This window comes from Lutjanus erythropterus, chromosome 10 (genome assembly GCF_056507025.1).
Source record: "Lutjanus erythropterus isolate fLutEry1 chromosome 10, fLutEry1.hap2, whole genome shotgun sequence".
Taxonomy (NCBI): Eukaryota; Metazoa; Chordata; class Actinopteri; order Lutjaniformes; family Lutjanidae; genus Lutjanus; species Lutjanus erythropterus.
This window is the reverse complement of record NC_139326.1, coordinates 40,114,402-40,129,580: the sequence shown is the minus strand read 5'-3', so window position 1 is coordinate 40,129,580 and position 15,179 is coordinate 40,114,402. Positions and strand designations below refer to the sequence as shown.

The following is a 15,179-nucleotide window of genomic DNA, read 5'->3' as shown; positions in this document are numbered from 1 at the left end:
AAGCAAAATATGCTGAACATACTCCACTTCTAAACTTAACTAAGGCAAAAGCACCTAAGTATTATAGAAAAATGTTTCCTGTCAGTGTTTTTTCCTTTATATTTGATGATTTTGGATTTATATTACTGCAGCACTCATGTTATGAGGATTAATGTACAGCAATGCATCATATTCTCTAAGGTCATCATATGTCTGCACTATTTGAGAATTTACAGTATGTTATTTTAGAGAAAATGTGTATATCGAGATATATATTGTATATGGTGGTACAGAATTAAGATTCTTTTTTAAAGCCATATATCCCAGAACTAAGATCAGCCTCTCATCAGAAAAACAAATGATGAAGTAGTTTAAACACTCTGATCAAACTGATCTAAAAATTCACACGCTGAATATAAAGGCACACATAGATTACAGCATATACAATGATGATGTGAAAAACTAAGAGGGTAGTAGCTGATTGGGTAGAAGAGGAGAGAAGCTGATTGGTTCTTGCTACTGTTGTCAGGAGCCCTCAGTTCATGCTTGAGAAGACAGAGATCACAGTGATCAGGCCTGCTGAGGCTGCTGTTTTGGAGCAGATATCTGCCCATATATGATTAAGGCAGTGATGCAAGCCAACGTAGACACAGTGTTCTGATTATGATTGGCTGATTACGCTTGTAATCGCAGTAAGCATAATCACAGTCAGATATGGGCTGTATTATTGAAGGACACGTTCATCTAAGAGTTTTCAGTGTTTCCTTATTTATAAATGCTCTCTAGGCTACAGACAAACTTCCTGTGCTTCATGTGTAGTAATAGTGGCTGCTGATCGAGGGTTGTGTGTTTTTCTGGGAAAAAAACTTTTTAAATTCTCCCTTTGCTGAAGCTGCATCACCTGCAAAAAGAATCATTGTGTTTTTGTGAATGAATCCTCATCTGCAGAGGGAGGTGGTCCTCTTCCGTAGAGACCACAGTGCTTCTACAGTAGCCCAGAAAGGACAAACCAAACAGTGGCTATAGATACAGTCTTTCACATTTTTTGTAAGTTTCAGGGCCACAGTAGTTTTCTACAGCTTGGAAGGGGAGGGTGAGGCAAACAGTATTCAATTGTTTGAAATCTACAACCTCATAACTAGATACCACTAAGTCCTACACACTGGTTCTTTAGGTTTATGTTAATGACTTAAGTGTACAGGGTTGTTATTGTGAAATCCTCCTCCTCCTACCTCCATGAGGAAGAACTCCTACTGTAGTGTTATCTGCCCTCACTTGGACACTGGCAGTAAATCTAAATTAACTAGCAGCTCTCTGGGGGTCACCCAGAGGCTAGCTCATTCTGATAATTAAAGACCGGGGGGGATAGCATGGTGGGGTGAGAGGGGTAAGAAAAGACCAGGAGCGAGAGGGAGAGAGAGAGAGAGAGAGAGAGAGAGAGAGAGAGAGAGAGAGAGAGAGCGATATGTAAAGAATAGATAGAGGGTAAGAAAAACAGGGACAGTGTGTGGAAGAGAGTCTGAGAGAGGAAGTAACTGCTGCGTTATCAGGGTGGAGAGCTGGAGGTAGATGTGGTCTGACCTGTCGTTCAAAGGCCTGACTGCCTTCTCCCACACACACACACACACACACCTACACACACACACACACACACACACACACACACACACACACACACACACACACACACACACACATTAAGGTGAATGCACAGTTATAACTGCAGATGAGTAGATAAAGACATTATACATTATACTCTATATAGACATGCACAGCACTGATGAGTTGACTTGTATGATTTATTATGATATTTTCTATTAATTATGTTCATATGTTCATATATTCAGTCAATAGGGTTGGTGACCAGTTTTCAAACATAATAAACATGTTTTTGGCAACTTGGCATGTTTAAGAGACTTGGATTACACCAGATGAGCAGTATGGAGGCATTTCATGTTCAAAACAAGCTTGTTTGACTGAAACACTGCTGACAATTCTCACTCAGACAGCACATGGTGTCACTTAAAACACACTGGGCTAAAAAACACTAACAACAGGCATTACACAGGCATTATTTTTGATATTGGAATGATTTTTCGCCTAAATTACCATTTCATTATAGAATAACACTTTGCTTTATTGACTATTTAAGGCCTAGTCATTAACTCGTGAAAAGTTGTAAAAAGTTGGCATAAAACAAAGTTCTGAAATTCTAGGGCTGTAGTAATAATGTAATTACCAAAAGCTAATGCTAACTCAACTTTAGTCAACTGAAGTCTCCAGCTGATATTTTAATGTTTCCATCTGACACCTTTTAAGATAAGAACCCTGTGAAAGTGTTTATGTAAAGTTATCTAAAAGCTGCCTGCATGATAATGCTAAAAGGCTGAGGCTAAAGCTAGCTTACATCTCAGCAAACATTGGTCGGATGATGAAATACAGCAGGTATATCTACATGACAGATGACAGAAATACACTCATTAACATGGGAAAAGGAAGCGCCTCCTCAAACCCGCACAGAACAAATGCAGATGCAGTGGTATCTAACAAGTTTGTCTGGAGGTAAAGTTACTGCAGCTAATAAGCTAGTGTTAGTTAGCCAGACATGCTAATATTTGTAGCTTATGTTGAAGCAGATGAAGAAAGAGTTTAATCCATTCGCCACACATGTGCTCCTGTGGTTTCATGAGTCTGGATGCCACTGTCCAGACTCATGAAACGCTGAGTATTGCTCTTCTCAGAGCCTCCTGCACACCTTCAATCTCTAGTTATGGTTGCTAAGCTATGATTGGACAGCTGCTCTTTGAAGGTGGGGCTTAGCGAAGGGTTCAATTCTCAAATAAAAATAACAGATTAGAATTTCCCATTCATTCAAGCAAATTGAATGAATGTGTGTGAAAAAGACTAAACACAATTGACAAAGAGTTGATTTTCAGTGAAACTGTCAAACTCTTCACAACTACCAAACATTGTTTCATTGTTTGAGCCATCACATCCAAAATGATCAATTCAAATATCAAAATCTGTCAGACAGGCATGTATATTCCATGAATATTTATGACAACATTTTTGTGAGGTCTGCTAAACTGGTAAATGAGCTGCCAGGTGACAGTAATGAAGCAGGAGTCACATGGTTTCATTTTGAGGCTGTTCATTGTGTAAGACTTTACATGAGAGACCAAGGGTTCATTTTCTGTCTACAGTACATTTACCACATTTCTGCAAAAATAAATGTACTCTGCATGTGTGCATATCTAACTGTGTACTACAGAACTGCACTGTATGGATTTTTCCCAATAAACTTGAGAAAAGCTCAGTGTGATACACAATAGAGTCACATTCAGAAGACAAAACTGACATGCTTGTATAGGACAATACTGTGAGCAGTCAGTGTCAACAACAGAGATTCATATTGTGAGAAACATTTCCAGGGTCGACTGTTATGGTGAAAAACATCTAAACATTTTGAGGAGTACAGCTCACATGATGACAGAACAAGTTTTCATTTTGGTGGTATTGGACAATTTACAGACACAATAACTTGGTTTTGAAGCATGAATGAGATGTTTTGGGTGAGTTATTACCTTTTGCACACATTCAATAGAGTTATTATGTCCCATGAAACAGTTGTGACAATTGCACTGGCAGTTTAGAGCAGTGTTTCCAAAACGTTTTTTCCTGGGGACCAAATTTTTTGATAGGACAAACCGTCATGAAGAGTTCATTTGTGCATAAATGGATGTTCCTGACCATTTTTACTGCCATTGTCAGATCACCTTATATTATCTTGACGTTGAAAACATACAAGGAATCAATTAATTTAGGCTGAGTTAACAAGCTATTTTACTGTTTTTATTTCCTCTTATCAAAAAAACAACTTAAGATATTTTAGCCTTCTTCATAAATGAGACAACATAAGTGCATTTAGACAGAATTAACAGGCTCTTGTTTTTTTGTCTCATTAGTATAACAATATAAATTATTTATGAAAGGTGGACTGCAGATATAAATCTTAAATTTGCAGAATTTCCTCCACAGTCTTTTATTTATTTGGAGACCCTCAAAAAAATCTCCTGTGACCCACCTGTGGGTCCTGACCCAGTGTTTGGGAATGACTGGTTTACAGGATGTTGAAACTGTAATGATAATACCATTTCTTTTTTTTAAGTTTGCAAGTTACTAATCTTTACAAGCTCATGATCAAAATGAACAGCTGGTGTGTTAGAAAGGAAAAGACTAGTACCATGTTGAAAACTTGATATTGTATGATTATAATTCAAGTATTGGTTAAAATTTTTATAACCTGTTTTTATAACCCTGAATATTACACCCTCATCCAGATAGTAAAAGCATGAGAAAAAGATATGAAAATAATTGAAGGAATATTTCTGATTATTTGATGTGTGGTTGCATGAGGTGCTACCATAGTCAGTGTATTAACAACAGTAGATGGTGGTCAGCACCGGTTTGGAGAAGCGCTACTGATGTAGGAAGCTAAGCAGTGTACTTCTGTGGACAAGATCAGCAGCAAAATGTATTTTAGATAACCCCAAAAATATCAGTTACTACAAGTGCCAGAATTCCATAACTACTGGAATGGCCACAAGCGGTCATTTTCACCTTTGATTCTATTATCTTTCATGATAAAGACCAGACTAAGAGATTAGTGCATTTATTCTATTTTTCTTTTAAAATATGAAATTACACCAAAACAGAATTTTTGTTTAATGTATTTATATATTTATCAATATGGATTCTACTGTGTGTAGTAAACTGTATTGCAGTATTTTTCTGTAGGATAATAACCATCAGTGATGTGATTTTTAGATTCATCTAGAATTACCCAGAGTGAGAAACAGTTAAATGTATTTTATGATTATAAACATGTTATTTTAACATTAATAATAACAAATTTCCATCTAGAACCATCACAAAAAATAATCATATGCATGGGAAAAGGCTGGAAATAAGTATAAAAATAAAAATTGCTGTTTGTAATAAGTAAGGGTACATAAATTAAATGAGTTATAGGTCCTGGTACAAAAAGTGTTAACCATCCCTGGTCTCCCCTACTTCACTATTAATGAAGTCTCATTAATTAAATATTTGTATTGTATGTATTGTACACACACACACACACACACACATATATGTATGTATGTATACATATATATATATATATATATATATATATATATATATATATATATATATATATATATATATATATATATATATATATGTATATGTATATATATATGAGGCAGCGGCAGTTTCTGGTCTGCCGCTGCCTCAACTTGTTAATTTGTCTGTGTTACTGTGCGAACTTGTTGAAACTGACCTAACATGTTACAACACAAACATCAGAAATAATACAAACCGATTAACTAATCAAGGTAGCAGTAGACAGGCAGACATTATGGACTTTTGTTTACCTGGAAGGAGTTGAGAGCGATGAAGATGTAGGCAACTACTACAGACAGATGGACCAGCACTCCACACAGCCAGGTGAGACCGAGCACTGGCAGCAGGATGAGAACTGGGCGGGTCACAGCCCTGCAAACACACAATACACAAAATGCACATACATGACTCATATGTGCACGTATCTCTATACTCTCCAATACAGATGTTTCACAGACACTGAAACAAAACTTCTCATTGTGTTGTGGCACACTTTGATTCCTCAGTACTTTGTATACTTTCTCTTTGTCGAGCATTTTAGAAAACATGAGTATTGACTGAAGCAGCCAGCAGCATTTTCTTCTAAAATATTTCCTCCTTGAATCCTCATCAAACATCTCTGCACAGCTATAGATTTTACCGCCTCCCACAGTCATGCTCCTGTTCCTTTGCAATCATCCTTTCAATGATCCTGGTGCTTATACGGCCAATAACCATTTCATGGGGCAAGGCGGAAAAGGTTGCCTTTGTTCAAACCACTATTGTTGTCACACTGCTGCACCTGGGTAGAAAGATTGAGTTTTCAGACTACACTGTGTCTACAAGGACAAAGCCAGCACCCACTTCCCTCTCTTCCCTTTTATTTTTGAAAGTCGCTTTCCCTCTACTCTCCTGAATTCATGTAACGCTCTAGAGCTGGCACACATGCACTCTCAGTGTGTTTGTGAGGGAATGAAGGGAGGCAGCAAGAGGGGGAATGGCGCCGTAGCATTTCCATCAGGCTAAGACAAACGTGAGAAAAGAAAATGTGGATGGAAGAGAGCTGCTGCATGTTGGGTTGAAGGCCTTTTTATTTGAATGTGAAATTGTCTCTCCTCAGCCATTAGACATATTAGTAGTACCTGCTAATTCTAGTGTACTCACCTGTGTATATCTCTGAAAAAGCAGATTAGTGCTCAAAATACTGAAAGAGAGATTTCACTAATACACACTGCGCATAGATCCATTTATGTGTAATCCTCACACTCAACAGTATGAGGAAGATTTAGATGGCGTGATCCTGCACTGTCATAATGCACTGTCAGAGTGATTCAGCAAATCACTGAATGGATTCAGTACATTAAAGAGAGGGCTCACCTAAATTACAAATAACATATTTTCTCATTTTTCTCAACTAGTTTTTATCACACATAGTTTTGGTTTCATTTGTCCAGGTTTTGAGTGTCTGCCTCTGAGATTTCTGCATCTGCCTGAATACAGTGGAGGTGAATGGAGTTTTTTATATGTGGTGGGCACAGAATTGAAAAATTACATTTATAAAATCAAGAATCAGCATCCTTCCCCTATGAAAGAGTATTTGGGCCAGGCATGAGAAATGAGAGAAGGAAGATTTTAATTTTTTAATTTTGTATTTAAAATTAAATTCAAATTAAATTAAATTAAAATTGAAACGTCAAGAATAAAGTCGAAATGTCGAGAACTCTCGGTATTAGTGTCAGGCAGAGGAAAAATTACTTGGAGGTTTTGAGAATAAAGTCAAAATGTTGAGAATGAAGTGGAAATGTCAAAAATAAAGTCAAAAGGTGGAGAATAAAGTTGAAATGCAGAGGATGAAGTCAAACTTTCAGTTTTAGTGCCAGGCAAAAGAAAAAATAAATCAGAGGGAAAAACAGTTTTTTTGTTCTGCATTTTGAGATTAAAAGTCAAAATGTCGAGAATAAAGTTGAAACGTTAAGAATGAAAATAAATGTTAAGAATGATGCTGAAATGTCGAAAATGAATTCTAAATGTTGAGTATGAACTGTAAATGTTGCAAATGAAGATGAAAAGTTGAGAATGACATGGGGATATAAGGATGAAGGGGGAATGTCGAGAATGAAGACGAAATGTTAAGAATGATGTTGAGATGTTGAGAATGAATTGGAAATTTGAGAATAAAGTCAAAATGGGGATGTTGAGAATGAAGTTGAGATGTCAAGACTGAAGTATAAATGTTGAGCATTAAGTGTGTGTGTTGAAAAATGAAGATGGTATGTAGAGAATGACGTGGTAATGTCGAGGATAAAGTCAAAATGTTGAGAATAAAAAAAAAAAAATAAGTCAAAATGTTGAAGATAAAATTTAATACCATTTCAACTTTATTCTCGAAATGCAAGATTAAAAAAACCCTCCTTCCTCTCATTTTGTCTCCTTATGCTTGGCCTCAATACTCTCATTGTTTCCATTACTCTCTGGACTTCATGGACCTGGCTGTCAATTGTTGTCATTTGGACTATTTATCTGGCAGAAAGTACCTCTAAAAAAAGATAAAAGCAAGGACTATGATTGCTACTGTGTGACATATTTAATGACCCTTTCAATTGCACATTTTGCCAGAAATATTTATGAGTGTGGTTTATCAGAAATCATTCAGCAGCACCACAGGGAGCACCTGTGGTTTTACTGCAGGAAATGATTCTTGCATACATAAGTATACTGCAGCAGGTTTACTAGAAATGTTTGTACTATCATCCTGTAACCAATAGCAACGTCAACAGATCCAACACAATGAAAAGGGAAATGGCATTCAGCCTCTGACTGGCAATCACACATTATGTATGCAAACTGGCTATAATAGGGAAATAAGAATTTTGTAATAACAAAACAAAAATGTCTCTTAAAGATGGCTCTTTTTAAAAGCCTGGTGAGATTCTATATATTCCTTATTGTCAACAGATCCCACAAAAAGACCCAAACTGATCCAAAGCCTGGTATATCTTCCTCCTCAGTGCCATAGAGTTCCATTGTTGTCCAAAAACGAGTAAAAAACACAGCAGTGAACTGCTGCACTGGGTGACACGCTCCTTTTTCAGCATGAACCAGTGGTGAAGTATAAAGCAGCACAAACTGGAAATACTCCAGTAAAGTAGCATACCATAATACTGTACTTAAGAACAGTACTTGAATAAAAATACTTTCCACCACTACCATTAAAGGGATAGTTCACCCAAAAATGAAAATTCAGTCTTTATTTACTCATCCTCATACTGATCGAAGGTTGGGTTTGTTTGTATGTATATGTATATATATATATATATATATATATATATATATATATATATATATATATATATATATATATATATATATATGTGTGTGTGTGGCAGATTGGATTATACAGAATATTAGCAGCAAAAATTTTACAGTGAGGATTTACAGTATAAGAATTTACAGTTATTTTTAGCTAAACGAGTCTTATGAACAGCAACCCACCACCACCTCTCCTTTAACTGGGGGACACAGAAACTCAGAAACTGAAATTAAAAAAAAGTTTTGCAAATTTGTACAAAGGGGATCATCTTGGTGCAATAAAGGTTAAGTGTGTGACACTGAAGAGGATCTATTTGCTGAAATGGATATAATGTTCATAAAAATTTTCACATTCCTGTATAATCACCTGAAAGTAAGAATCATTGTGGTTTTTGGGTCTAGATATGGTCTTTCACATTTTTTTGTGAGTTTCAAGGCCACCGTAGATTCTCCTACATGGTTGTCAGGCAAGTTAACTGCAATTTTATTCCACCACTAGATGCACAGTTGTCTTTTAAATGTTTTTCTGCATTTTTGCAAAGAGATTGCAGACATGAGTCAAAATTGCATTGTTTGAATAAGTTACTAAAAATCAAAGGCAACATATTCCAGTGAGAATTAAACCACACTTTGTTCTGAGTGTTCCAGGTAACCTTCTCAAATGGCTCGTGCTCAGGATTACAACAATTATGACAAAATATGCTTTCTTTGTACTTTAAATGTAGAAGTGCACCGGTGGATATTCCACAAAGAAGCAGAATCTTTGTGGAGCTCAACCTCAGCCAACATAACAAGCACAAAATTATGAAATATAAAAGTTCTCAGAACATTGATGAACATCATTAAAAAAAAACTTTTCAGTACCCATGACAAAATAAAAAACATAACATTTGCGTAGGGCGTCACTGGTGGAAATCAGAGGAAGCTACAATGATTGGTCAATTTTGTGGAAAAGTTGCGGTGATTGGACAAAATTGCAAGGTCATGCAGAATTCATGGGGATTGGTTGCATTTGCATTAATTGTTATGATAACTATGCCGAGGTAATCATTGAGCTGACTTTTTCCAAATAATAAGGAGCAACTTTGCATTGAAAAATGAAAAAAAAGTTTCCATCAGATTATTTGTGCTTTCTTGAATAACATATACAGATTGTTGGTGTGAATCATTTTACAGGATTTGTTGACAGTTAGGAAAACATCTTCAGACTCGCCCTTTAACTGAACTAACAATGGCTTCTGTGCTCAGTTCGAAATTGTGTTGTCAAGGCCCCAGAACAAAACTGAGGGATGTACACATGCTACAAAAAGGCCTTCAGACAGTCCTCTGTAATTAGGTTTGTTCAGTGAATGGCACAAACGTTAAAGGTGCTGTCCTAAATTCACCGTCGTTATTTAGACACTGAACATACAGAAGAATTGAACACTGCTGGACGGAAGCTGGAACACAGCAGCTTTTGTTAAATAACAGAATTTTTGGCAGAATGTAGTTTTAAGTAAAGACAAAACTCAAGGTGCAGCTCTCTCTCTCACACACACACACACATTGGGTTGTGTTGGGACCAGGTGTTAAGCTGATAAGCCCTTACAGCTCCCACAGCAGCCTCCCGAGCCTAAACTCTCTCACAGTGCCTCTATTGACTACGGCTGGCTCGACCAAAAAGGAAACATGTGTGCGTGAGAGAGAGAGTGTGAGAGCGAGTGGGCGCACGAGAGAAACAGAGTGATGAAAGAACGAGCACAAAAAGCAGGAGGAGAGAGAGAGAGTGACAGAGAGAGCTTGAGGAGCCATTGTATCTCACCAGGTGAGGTCAAAGGTCTGCATCTTTGATGCCGAGCTTGGACTGAGCATCTTAGCGCGCCGGCGAGCGCTGGAAACGGTCACCATGACAACCCGACACAGCACTACTGCATTGACCTGCAGGCAGAGGACAACAGCATCAACATGGCCTCCAGCTAACATGAGATGTGCCTCTGCAGAATCCACTTGGCCTCAAGCTCACATGTAGAGGAGGGAAAGCTTGCCCTCCTCCTCCAGGCTGCACGATTTCACAGCACAGTAACAACACTCAGCTGATGTGCATTATTTCAGTTTTCACTGCTCCTGGCCTGAAAGGGAAAAAAAATACAACATGCAAAAAATATAGAAGGGAAATACAGAAGCTCAATATTCATCTTAGAGGCTTACAATGATCCTCTGTGTTGTTTGGGATTTTTGAGATAATTCAACAATTACGTCACTTATCATATGTGTCTCTTTAAAGGTGCCCTGTGGAGTTATATAAATCCAACTTTTGTTTAGCTTTTGCATTTAGTCGTTCTACTAAATTACATTGCGTGTGTCCTTGAAGCCTGGCAAAAATGTTAAATGCATTTCCTTCATCCTTAAACATCTGTAATGGCACTTTTTTGAATATTTATCAACTTGCATTGTTTAGCCATGTTTGGCTAGCTAACAGTTCTCTTCTTCAATGCATTTTGCTGATGGGTTAGGACAGGATTGGATCACCCACATAGCTGCTGTATGATGCGCTGCCAGGAAGCCTTTTTACAGTCAGACGTACACCATATGATTTTAGAAAGGTCGTTGTTTTTAGGAGACAGATAACAAGTACACAACATGTCAAGACAGGGATTCTCAGTTGTTATGGCTGGGGTCATTACAGCTGAGCAATACTCAGGTATTTTAAATAAACCAAACTGCAGAAATTAAAGAATGGTTCATCCAGCCAGTTTGGAATTATATTACAGTGAAACCCTTGAAATATGATTGCTGTTTTGTCTTCCTCTGCCTATTTTTGTATTTTTACTTATTTATTTTCTTTTTTCTAGTGCTGTGCCCTGTCTTGTATGGATGTCTTTTATTCTGTAGCCGTTATGTTTTTATTTTTATCTGTGCAGAGGGAATGTCTCATTTGATGTGTAAAGCTGTAATGCACCAAAAAATTTGAATTAATAAAAAAACAAAAGTTGTCATTTAATTCCAACTCTGACTGTATGAGTACATCATCTGCAGTATAAAGACAAAGCTCATGACTTATGCGCATATACTGTGCAGTTTCTGAACATTAGTGAAGCAAAGTCCCCTTTATTTTGTTCATTTACATCCAGCACAAGCAAGCGTGTTCTCATTCTCCAAGTGGTCCAATACTGATGTTCTGTCAGAATGAAAATATAAAAAATATAGATTTATAATCTAGATTCTGGGTAGGATAGATGGCTCAAACAAACACAGGACTTTCACCCAGGAGACTGGAGTTTTAATAAACATATTGTACTTATTTTAACAGTAAACATATCTGTTTTCCCTAAAGCTAGCCAAGTAGTTTTGGTGTCTAAATGTAACCATTTTACAGAGACTGAATTTGGGGTGTCTGTCAAGCCGTGTGTCAAAAATTAACAAGACCTAAAAATGCAGACAGGACAAAGCAGAAACTGTCATTCTGGAAGGGAAAAAATACAACATGCAGAAAACATAGAAGGGAAATGCAGAAGCTCAGTATTCATCTGGAGGCTAACCATGATCCTCTGTGTTGTTTGAGGTAATTCAACAATTATGTCACTTGTCCTTTGTGTCTTTCCAAAGGTGCCCTGTGGAGTAATATAAATCCAGCTTCTGTTTAGCTATTGCATTTAGTCCTCCTACTAAACTGCACTGCAGTCTGATGGTCAAGCCATGACCTGAGTCCTCACACTGCACGTGTAAAATAGAAAGTAAAATATTTACAATACAATTAGCTTGAAAGATCTGAGGCAGGTAGAAATTTGTTTGCTAGTAATGATGTTAGCAACACAAGAACATGCTGCCTTGATCAACTGTGCCATCAGCAGGAACTTCAAAAAAAAAAAGATGACGAATATGAACTCAGAGACGGCGAGGAGCACATGGACAGGATGGCTCGTCTGTTTTGCAGAGACAACTAGAGGTAAGCTTGCTACATTTTACTGCCCATGTTTTCTGTTGACGTGACACATGAACAGGCTCTCAAATGTGCGAGAGCCTGACAACGTCCCACCAACATTTCTGACGTGTCAGATATTCATCCAAATGTCTGACGGCCATTGAGGAGAAGTTGACCTGTCCTCACTCCTGTTTGTACAGGGTTGCAGGTGTTTTTGTCCACTGGTTGAGTGAACCTTTTTTGCATTCATATTGCATTAATAAAATCTTTAAATAAACATTTGTATTTTGAATGAAACTATTTATTTATACATAAATCCCTATCAGACTGACTCCAGATAAGCATGTATACACATGGACCTGACACACATCACACGTATTTTTGCGTATTGGCTTTCAGGCTGGTTTTGATCTGATATTGGACTGGTTTTGTTACACAGACCTGGCAATGCTGCCCCTGTACACTGCATGGCAAACACTGCTGTCATGGTTTAGCTGACTTTATTTCCTGTCTTTGTCCTTTTCCCGCCCTTTTTGATTGGCATAAGTTCCACCTGTATCTGATTAGTTCCTTGCTTCTTTAGTCCTTGTTTTCTCTGTTTCTGTGTCAGTTGGTCGTCATCCTTTGGTGACATACTTTGTGTTTCAGATCTTTGTTGCATTTGTTGGACTTTAGATCTGTCTTTTTTGGACCTCATTTACCCTTGTTTGATTTGTTTGTTTTTGACCTGCCTGCCCTGCAAGTAAACTTTTTGTTTATTGTTGCATTTTGAACTGTTTCTGCTTTGTCCCCTGCATCTTTTCGGTCCATCATCTTATTTAGTTTTGACACATGGCTTGACAAACTGAAGTCACATGACACACGTAATGTTACCTACATTAAAACTTGATAATGTTTTGGTTTTTAATGTTTTTCATAGGACATAAACTCCAGTCTCCTGGGTGAAAGTCCTGTGTTTGTTTGACCCATCTATCCTGTTAACCTCTTTCATACATTGTATAGTCTTTTCAGATTTAGAATCGATATTTTTTTATATTTTTGTTCTTTTATATTTCTATTTTTTACCTGATCTTTTCTATCTGTACTTTGTTGAGTTGTTGTAACATGTGAATTTCCCCAGTGTGGGATCAGTAAAATTTATCTTATCTTATCATGTTGACTTTTTCAACAACGACTTTTTTTGATGTCACCTGACACAGATGGGTTAAAGTAACTTGACAGTCTGGTGTATTTCACAGAGCTGCTACAGGGTGTCTGTATGACACAGAACACAGTGGTATACAGGGTACCTCAAATCTATGATCAAGTACAAGTATTGTTACATTACTAAAATATTACTCAATTACAAGTAAAAGTACTGGTATTAGAAAAATACTCAAGGACAGGTACAAAGTATTCATTTTAAAAACTACTCAGAGTATTAGTTACTTTTTAACCATTGATGTTCAATATATTATTGATAGGAGTTATGTTTCTCCAATTCTTCTGAATAAATTACTCCAAACTCTGTCTGTGTTCTGCTCAGTGCTCACAGTCTGTCCACAGGTTGCAAACTTTGTAAATTTTCCTGAACCGATATTTAAAAATGCAAACAATCGATTAATCGGTGATAACTGATGAGATACAAAACAAAACATTTTTTTCTCATTTTCAAATTTTTCAGCACTAATCATTGTAATCATGGATTAATCTGTCGATTATTTTCTAAATTAATCAATTATTCATCTATCTGTCTTTCAGTCTGAAAAATGTCAAAAAATTTTGATCGCTGTTGTCCAAAGCCCAAGATGACGTCCTTAAGTGTCCTCTGTTGTCCAAAACACAAAAATGTCAAAGGAGTAAACAGACCAGAAAATATCCATGTTTAAGAAGCTGAAATCAGAGAATTTGGACACTTTTAATTAAAAAATTACTGAAAACGTTTAATCAATTGTCAAAATAGTTGCAGAATTAAACAATTGATTAGTTCAGCTCTACTATATATCCATGAATACATTTTTAATTGGTTAAATGTCTAACTGCATTTAATAATTAATGATTAATCATTAACATCCCTACTCCAAACTTGTGCTATGACAGTGTTTTGTTTTCCGTGTGCATCCCATTGTTCCATTGGCCTGTTTGTGATCAGATCACCTGATTTTAAAAGTAACTAAGTAGATTACATAGTGTAATCAATACTTATGAGTGAAAGTACAGACTTGAAAATCACTCATGGCAGTATAAATACCCTAAAAAACTACTTAATTACAGTAATTTGAGTATCTGTGAGTAGTTTACGTCCACCCCTGACAGAACGTCAGAATTTGATGACTTAGGAATGAGGACTGCAGGCTTGTGCTAGACGCAAATGAACAAAATGAAAACATTGCCTCAGAAGCTGCACAGGGTACCTTTAAAGTAAGGAAGAAATGTAGGGATGTACAGAAGGCCACACACACACACACACACACACACACACACACACACACACACACACAGCATGATTACATACCGCCAAGACAAATATAACAGGTCCCACAAAGGCCCAGATGGTGTCAGTCTTCACATTGAGCCAGCAGTGATCGTCTGCCTTGTACTCATCCACTGATACGGCCAGTGTTACACCAACGATTAGAACAGGAAGTCCTGAAAAACAATTCAATACAAGAAAATGTAATAAAATAAAGACATATTTATGGAACAGCAGAACAGATTATTTAGTCTGCTGCGTTCTCTGAGTCTATTTAGTCTGACAGGAGGACATGCAGCACGTCTGCATGAAGAGCTGAGAGGAACACCTGAGCGTTGAGTGTTTGTGGTGCTTATTCACACACTGTCCTCAGCT

At 37.1% G+C, this 15,179-nt stretch overlaps 1 protein-coding gene across 1 annotated transcript in view; it reads right to left on the bottom strand.

Moving 5' to 3' along the window:
• Positions 1-15,179, bottom strand: part of adgrd2 (adhesion G protein-coupled receptor D2) — a 68,754-nt gene that overhangs the window by 19,377 nt on the left and 34,198 nt on the right. Inside the window, exons 17-19 of the mRNA XM_084729305.1 lie at positions 14,847-14,980; positions 10,253-10,368; positions 5,415-5,535 (exon numbers count right to left, since the gene is read on the bottom strand). Coding sequence (XP_084585431.1) covers positions 5,415-5,535; positions 10,253-10,368; positions 14,847-14,980 — 371 coding nt within the window. The remainder of the gene's footprint in view (positions 1-5,414; positions 5,536-10,252; positions 10,369-14,846; positions 14,981-15,179) is intronic.